The sequence below is a fragment of the Mauremys reevesii genome, linkage group 13 (genome assembly GCF_016161935.1).
Source record: "Mauremys reevesii isolate NIE-2019 linkage group 13, ASM1616193v1, whole genome shotgun sequence".
Classification (NCBI taxonomy): Eukaryota; Metazoa; Chordata; order Testudines; family Geoemydidae; genus Mauremys; species Mauremys reevesii.
Genome location: NC_052635.1, coordinates 2,059,950 through 2,068,635, shown reverse-complemented (window position 1 = coordinate 2,068,635; position 8,686 = coordinate 2,059,950). Strand labels below are relative to the sequence as shown.

At 45.8% G+C, this 8,686-nt stretch overlaps 1 protein-coding gene across 1 annotated transcript; it reads left to right on the top strand.

The window, feature by feature from the left end:
- Positions 1–3,827: 3,827 nt before the first annotated feature.
- On the top strand, positions 3,828–4,487 carry LOC120380761 (olfactory receptor 226-like). The gene has a single exon (XM_039498700.1). It carries the CDS (start codon positions 3,828–3,830, stop codon positions 4,485–4,487), a length of 660 nt encoding a protein of 219 aa, XP_039354634.1.
- Positions 4,488–8,686: the final 4,199 nt, after the last annotated feature.

The following is an 8,686-nucleotide window of genomic DNA, read 5'->3' as shown; positions in this document are numbered from 1 at the left end:
TCCTTGCTTGGCGAGAGCTACAATGTTAAGTCAATTACACCCACTACCACTTGGCAGAATGAATATAGAAGCAACACTTTGGTTTTCAATGTTAATAAACAAATGATCAGAAGAAGAACTTATATTTGGTAGTGCCTAGCGACCCCAATCATAAATCAGGTGAACACTGCATTAGGTACTGTACAAAAGCCCAACAATAGGATAGTATCTGCCCTAAGAACTTTCAAACCAAGTTTAAGACAAGAGACAAACTCTACTTAGCACTGAAAAAGTCTCAGCTAGAGTGCTGTCTCCAGCGCTGGGCGACACGTTTCAGAAAAGATCTGGACAAACTGGAGAAAGTCCAGAGAAGAGCAGCAAATATGATTAAAGGTCTAGAAAACCTGACCTGCAAGGAAAGAGTTCAAGGAACTGGGTATGTTTAGTCTGGAGAAGAGAAGACGTGACAACAGTCTTCAAATACGTAAAAGGTTTTAAAGAGGAGAGTGATAAATTGCTCTCCTCTACCAGTGAGGACTGGACAAGAAGTCATGGGGTCAATTATTAGCAAGGACATTTTAGATTAGATATTACAAAATACTTTCTAACTGTCAGGCTAGTTAAGCACTGGAACGATTTACCTAGGGAGGTTGTGGAATCTCCATCACTGGAAGTTTTAAAGAAGAAATTGGACAAACACCTGTCATGGATGGTCTAGATAATACATAGTGTTGCATCAGGGCAGGGGATTGGACTAGAAGGATAAACCTATTTCCACTCAGGACTCACAGCCATGAACCCTCTCCTGGAGTTAAGCAACTAAGGCAGATCAGGTTTTTCTCATGAAAAAATTACACAAACCATTAGATCCTACAATACTCTAGCCAAAAGCCCAGTGCTTAGGGCACACATCTGGGGTGTAAAAGACCTGCTTTCAAATTGCCATGCTGCCTAATTTGGAGCAGGGATGGGAATAGCCCTAAACACTGAGGCATTGGGAATTATGGGGCACACACTTCCTAGCCCAGAAGGCTCCCAATCTGTTTCCCCCCAGCTATCTGTTCTGTGCCTTTGAGAATGGCTACCAGATAAGGCCCCACAGGGGCAGCGAGTTATAGTCTCTTGTGGTGCCCAGGCTGCAGCAAGATTCAAGCCCCACCAATGTTTGGAGCCGGGTCTCTCCCTCGGCCCTGCCTGGAGCACGCGCGCGCGCACACACACACACACACACACACACACACACACACACATCCCCGAAGTGCCCCTGCCTGAGTGAAAGCAGCGTGGCTCTCCCTGGCCTCCGCTGCTGGCAGCTACAGCCCAGCACAAGAGCAACGCCGCCGGCAGCCGGCTGAGGCAGCTGCTGCTGCTACTGCACCTCGGGAGGGGGAGAGGGAGGGGGCACACACAGCCCTCCCCTCCCCCGGCACCAGAACCCTCGGGGCTTCCGGCGGGAGACATCTGGAGTGAACCTCTGTGACTCACCTGAGCAGCTGCTGGGGCTTCAGTGGTGTTTGACCCTGTGATCCACCACCACCCCCATATACACCCGCAGTCCCCACTCCTGCAAACACTGGGCAAGGGGCAGCCCCATCCCCCATCCCCTACCTCCAGTGAGGCTACGGTGAGGGGCAGCAGGGGAGGAAGGAAGCCACATGTGATGGCCCCTCCCCTCCCCCCCAGCACCCACCACCCCCTCCGAGAGCCCACACCCCCTTTCTAGCCCCCAAACTCCCTCCCAGAACCTGCACCCCAGCCTAGAGCCTGCATCTAAACTCTGTACCAGAGCCTGCACCCCTCACCCTCTCTTATACCACCAGCCCCTGCCCAGAGCCTGCACCCAGCCCTCCACACTCCCTCCCAGAGCCTGCACCCCTCCACCCATCCAGCACCCCACCCCATGCCCCAGCCCGGAGCCTGCACCTAGCACCCAAACTCCATCCCAGAGCCTGCACCCCCAACCCCTTCCCACACACCCCCTCCTACACCAAAACTCTGTCCCAGAGCCTGCACACCTCTTACCCCAGCCCAGAGCCTACACCCAAACTTTGTTCCAGAGCCTGCACTCCCTCCCATCCCCAAACTCCCTCCCAGAGCCTGCGCTCCCTCCCTCCGTAACCCCTCCCATCCCCAAACTCCCTCCCAGAGCCTGCACTCCCTCCCTCCGTAGCCCCTCCCATCCCTAAACTCCCTCCCAGAGCCTGCATCCCAGACGCCATCCCAGAGCCCAACCCCTCAACTGTCCTACACCCCAATTCTCTGCCCCAACACAGGGCCTGCACCCCAGACTTCCTCCCCCCACCCAAATTCCCTCACAGAGCCTTAGGCAGTTAGGGGGCAGAGTTTGGGGCGGGTGAGCTCTGAGCATTCTGGGCACCACCAAACTTTCTACAAACCTGCCCCCCTGCCCACATGCATGATCAGTGAGGAAACACCTGGTTTAAGAATCTCAGTGGGGCTTAGTCATGAGCTAGGGCAGAGACCCGCTTGGTGACACCAGCACATAGTGCTTTCAGACATGCCCACCGATGAAAATTTAAGCACCATGGGGACTTTGGTGTCACAAACATAGGCACGTGGGGAATTTAGGTGAGTCCAGGTTTAAGTGACAGTTGAGTAGAGGTTGTGAGGATCTCAGTGGGGCATAAAGTGACCATTAGGTACCTTAAAGACTAACAAGTTTATTTTAGCATGAGCTTTCGTGAGCTAAAGCTCACTTCTTCGGATGCATAGAATGGAACACACAGACAGGAGATATTTATACATACAGAGAACATGAAAAGGTGGAAGTATGCATACCAACAGGAAAAGTCTAATCAATTGAGATGAGCTATCGTTAGCAGGAGGAAAAAAACCTTTTTGAAGTGATAATTAAGATGGCCCATAGAAGGTGTGAGGAGAACTTAACATAGGGAAATAGATTCAATTGGTGTAATGACCCAACCATTCCCAGTCTTTATTTAGACCACACTTAATGGTATCTAGTTTGCATATTAATTCAAGTTCAGCAGTCTCTCTTTGGAGTCTGTTTTTGAAGTTTTTTTGTTGCAAAATTGCCACCTTCAAGTCTGTCACTGAGTGGTTAGAGAGGTTGACGTGTCTCCTACTGGTTTTTGAATGTTATGATTCCTGATGTCAGATTTGTGTCCATTTATTCTTTTGCGTAGAGACTGTCCGGTTTGGCCAATGTACATGGCAGAGGGGCATTGCTGGCACATGATGGCATATATCACGTTGGTAGATGTGCAGGTGTACGAGCCCCTGATGGTGTGTCTGATGTGATTAGGTCCTGTGATGGTGTCACTTGAATGGATATGTGGACAGAGCTGGCATCGGGCTTTATTGCAAGGATAGGTTCCTGGGTTAGTGTTTATGTTGTATGGTGTGCGGTTGCTGGTGAGTATTTGCTTCAGGTTGGGAGGCTGTCTATAAGCGAGGACTGGCCTGTCTCCCAAGATCTGTGAGAGTGAGGGATCATCTTTAAGGATAGGTTGTAAATCTTTGATGATGCGCTGGAGAGGTTTTAGTTGGGGGCTGTAGGTGATGGCTAGTGGTGTTCTGTTATTTTCTTTTTTAGGCCTGTCCTGTAGTAGGTGGCTTCTGGGTACTCTTCTGGCTCTGTCAATCTGTTTTTTCACTTCAGCAGGTGGGTATTGTAGGTTTAAGAATGCTTGATAGAGATCTTGTAGGTGTTTATCTCTGTCCGAGGGATTGGAGCAAATATGGTTGTATCTTAGAGCTTGGCTGTAGACAATGGATCGTGTGGTGTGTCCGGGAACACTAACCCAGGAACCTATCCTATGCTGAACTTTCTCTCAGTTAGCAGAACCATTTCATTCCACGGCTGCATGGCCCAGACCTTCTTCTATTTGGCCTTAGGTGCTACAGATTTAGCTCTCCTAGTGGTCATGTCCTTTGATCGCTATGCTGCCATCTGCCGCCCTTTGCGATACGCCACCATCATGACGCAGAGACTCTGCATCCAACTAGTGCTTGGCTCATGGGTGGGAAGTTTTATGGTCATGAGTTTCCGGATGCTCCTGATTTCAAAGCTGAGATTCTGTGGGCCAAATGTGATCAACCATTTCTTCTGTGACAACGAACCCGTTTTTCAACTCTCCTGCACTGACACCAGTGGGGTTAGAAGGGTGGATTCCATTTTGATCTCAACCCTAGTCCTGAGCTCACTATGCCTGACAATGTTGTCATATGTGAGCATCTTCTTCTCTATTCTGCGAATCCCAACGGCCACAGGCAGACAGAAAGCTTTTGCTACCTGTGGCTCCCACCTCACATCTTTGGCAATTGGGTATGCAAGCTGCATTGTTTTGTATGTCAGGCCTTCAGGAAGTGCCTCCTTGGATGCCAACAAAGGGGTGGCTCTGCTGAACACTGTACTCTATCCTTTCCTCAACCCCTTTATCTACAGCCTCAGAAACAAGACTGTGAAACTCGCCCTGAGAGAAACCTTTAGGTTGAGCACTGTAAAGTTGTTCCCCAATCTGTGACATGCTTCCAAACAGATACAAGCAAAGCAATGGAGGGATAATAGAAAGGCATGAATCTATCTGCTAATGTGTGGCCAAGTTATGCATAATGATTCACATGGTGTTTTTTTAATAAATAAAGGTTCATTGAATGCTAGTGTTCAAGGACATGGTAAGAATTATTAAGCTGTTCTTGAAAGTGCTGAATTGTCAGACCCTGGAAATCAATGTGCAATCATCCACAGAACTCAAACTTCATTGAGAGTAGCAGAGTAAACTTCCTTTAATTACACAACTTTCAGTAGCACTTGGCACTAGGTGTCTGTACACCCCTTCTTTAGTTATCACTGCAGCTTCTGCAAATTTCACAACACTCTTGTGGGGTAGGACAACACTGTCTGAATTTTTTATGTCTAAATAACTAAGGAAAGGGTATAAGAACTGAGTTGCCTAAGGTCTGAGAAAAAATCTGTGGCTGATGTAGGCTCTGAAGTCAGGATTTTTGAGTCCAAGTCTTGCTCACCATCCAATGGATCAATATCCTAGTCTGTAGAGAGAAACATGCAATAGCCTACTATCTCTGAGGTGAGAGTTCAGATTTCCATCCTGTCTATCAATAGCAGTAGAATGTTAGTCACGGTATGGAGGTTTCTCAGATACAGAACAAATTGTTAGAGAGAGATTCTTCAACTGCAGATCCTGTGAAAGACACCTGTACAACTCCCAGCTTCAAATCAGGCCGAATAGTGATTGGAACCTGAGCCTCTCCAGTTCCAAGCCAGAATCCAAGACATTGGCCTCCAGGATCAATGCTGTTTTTCTTTCTAGAATTGACCAACAACACTATCCTGAACAGCAAAACTGTTTCCTAATAAATGACAAAAGGTCTTGGTTTCATTCTCATGCAGAAGGAGAACACATTTTGGATCCATGAAATGTAGTTCTAGATTTCCCATCACCCCCGCCCCCCCCCCCCCCGTCTTCCATTCTCATTGTACCAGATTGACTAAGCATTTCAGATGCTCTAAATTTCACATTGCTTTTCTGTTTCACCCATAGTAATAAGTACTGTCAGGAAAAAATATTTTCACGCTTGCACTTGAAAACTGGAACACAAATAATTAATCCTCAAAAGAAAGAGGTGCTGAAATGAAAGCACCAATTCTCTCATGTATCAAGGTCATGTTGAATTATAATCCTGTTCTCCAAAGTACTTGCAACACCTCTTAACTTGATGCCATCTACAAATTATATAGACGCACTTTCTACTGCATTATATCCACCCTTTGCTACCATGTGATGAGTCAGAACCGGACACAGTACTCCAGCTGAGGCCTCACCAGTGCAAGTAGAGTGGGACAATTGCCCCCAATTTCCTATGTACAGCTCTCCTGTTACTAGGCCCCAGAATGATATTATCCTTTCTAACAACTGCATCACATTATTGACTCATATCCAGTTTGTGATTCAGTATTAGCCCCAGATACTTTTCAGCACTTCTACCCGCTAGACAGTCACTCCCCATTTTGGAGGTTTGCATTTGATTTTTCCTTCCTAAATGAATTATTTTGCATTTCTCTTTATTGAATTTCATCTTGTTGAATTCAGTCCAATTTTCTAATTTGTCAAGGTTGTTCTGAATTCTAACCCTGACCTCCAAAGTACTTGCAACACATCATGGCTTGGTGTCATCTGCAAATGGTATAGACATACTTTCTACTCCATTATGCAAGTCATCAGCAAAAATAATGAACTGTACCAAAGCCAGGGCTGACCCCCTGGAGACTCCACTAGATACTCCCTCCGAGTTTGTCAGCGAACCACTGATCACTACTCTTTGGATATGGTCATTCAACCAGTTGTGCTCCCACCTTAGGGTAAGTTCACCTAGACCCCGTTTCCCTAGTTTGCTTATGAGAATGTAATGTGGGGCTGTGTCAAAAACCTTACTACTATCTAGACAGATCCTGTCTACTGCTTCTCCTCTATCTACAGCAGGGTTTCTCAAAGAGGGGTCTCCGCTTGTGTAGGGAAAGCCCCTGGCGGGATGGGCTGATTTGTTTACCTGCCCCACCCGCAGGTCTGGCCGATCGGGGCTCTCACTGGGTGGATCGCTGCTCCGGGCCAATGGGAGCTGCGGGAAGCGGCGCAGGCTGAGGGACTTACTGGCCGCTGCTTCCAGCAGCTCTCATTGGCCTGTAGCAGCAATCTGTGCCCAGTGGGAGCCGCGATCGGCCAGACCTGTGAACGAGGCAGGTAAACACACCGGCCCGGCCCGCCAGGGGCTTTCCCTACACAAGTGGCGACCCCTCTTCAGCCGGCGACCGGCAAAGCACCCCCTGCGGCGTGCCGCTGTGCTTGGGGCGGCGAAATGGCTAGAGCCGCCCCTGCCCCTCTTTGAGAAACCCTGGTCTACAGGGACACTAAACCTCTCAGAGAAGGAAATTAAGGTTGTTTGACAAGATTTGTTCTTGATAAATCCACACCAGCCATTCCTTATTTCACTAGTGTCTTCTCAGTGCTGGCACTTGGATTGTTTAACAAGTTGTTCCAATATCGTTCCAGGTGTCGAAGTGAGGCTGACTGGCGTACAATACTCTGGGTTTGCTACATTCCTTTTTTTAAAAAAGGAACTTATTATAGACAGTTGCTCCTCACCCATTCTCTGGGAGACTGCACCGAACTTCCTCAGTCTTTCTGTGTATCTTTGGATAAAAACCTGTTCTCTGTTCTTGGCCTCTAAAATATACTGTTAGCAGTCTGCTATTAGAACAATATTCCCATTTGATTTGCTAAAGGGAATGTCATTGTGTCCCATCTCAATATCAAGTGATTCACATTGAAAAATGGCACAACACACATCCAGAAGCTCAGAAATAGAAGTGGGTGACCTTTGGTGGCTGAAACTATTTTTGGTCTCAAATGCACATTTAGCAACACATACAGGTTTTGCAAATTCATGTTGGTTTCACTGAAGTGTATTAGCCATTTGTTTAAAAAAAAATCAAAATGTCTCATTGCAGCATTTTCTACATGAAATGTTTCTGTTCTTCAGTGCAAAATTCCATTGCTTTGATTTAAAAAAATAGAAAACATTTTATGGGGTCAATATTCAAAGCTATACACTTCAATTTTTTTATTTGCCTCAAAAGAAATGTGCAGGTTTTTTTTTTATCATTTGCATACGCCAAACTTTTTTTTCCCATTAGTTTCATGTTGCACCAAAAATTATTTTTATTTTTTTCAGTTACCAGCTATCTGCAAAAACCATTATTCACACACTTATACTCTCAAATACACATTACTCTGTCATTCCACCTACAATCCGTTTATTTTAGAACATGATCAACAGAAAGGTTTGCAAATGGGTAAAGAACTTCATGCATGTTTAAGAATAATATATTTCTGTTTCCTTTGACAGCATGATTCCAATCTCTGATGGAAATAATCATGAAAAAGATGAAAAGTTGCGAAATTCAAAAAAGTTGAATTAATCACCCAGTTCTCCCTTAACAGTTTATGGTGGGATTATCAATGGTTCATAAGGGATTTGAGCACCTAAATCCCATGGAAAGATTATGGGAGCTCTGCACCTAACTGCCTTAGTCATCTTAAAAATCTTAGCCATAAAGATGACCATTTTTGTGTTCAATTTGATCATGCATTTCAGGTTGTCCTAGGAGATTTCTTGCCTCTGGTAATTTTCTATTGGTGTTGCCAGTCCTCAGATGAAATCATCACACTTTCAAAACTTATTTATAGAGTGGGTGAAGGCAAAGATTTTCTCCAGATGCACAGAGAAGGAGAGATGCAGAGAGAGCAACAGAGACAGAAAGAGAGAGAGAGATTTTCAGAGAAAGAGAAAGGTGTTTTCTGTTTCTTTTCTAAACGACAGCATCAATTGCTTGGTCAGTCTGGAAAGGTAAAATTGTGAAACTATGGTATGGCTATTCCTATGCTGTTCTGTGGTTCATAAATTCATATATTAGAAGGCTAGAAGGGAGTTTTGTCAACATCCAGGCCGGTCTCCTTTTTAACCCAGGCCATAGAAATTCCCACTAAAAATTCACATAGGAAAAAATGGTCACTGATGGAGACTCCACCATAATTCTCGGTAAGTTGTTCCAGTTGTTAATTATTTGCCCTCTTAACATGCACATCTTATTTCCAGAGTGAATTTGTCTTGTTCCAACTTCCATCCAATGGATCACGTTATGCAT

Bases quoted from the DNA above. Each gene is read 5' to 3' on its own strand.
- LOC120380761 (XM_039498700.1), top strand. From the start codon at position 3,828: ATGGCCCAGACCTTCTTCTATTTGGCCTTAGGTGCTACAGATTTAGCT.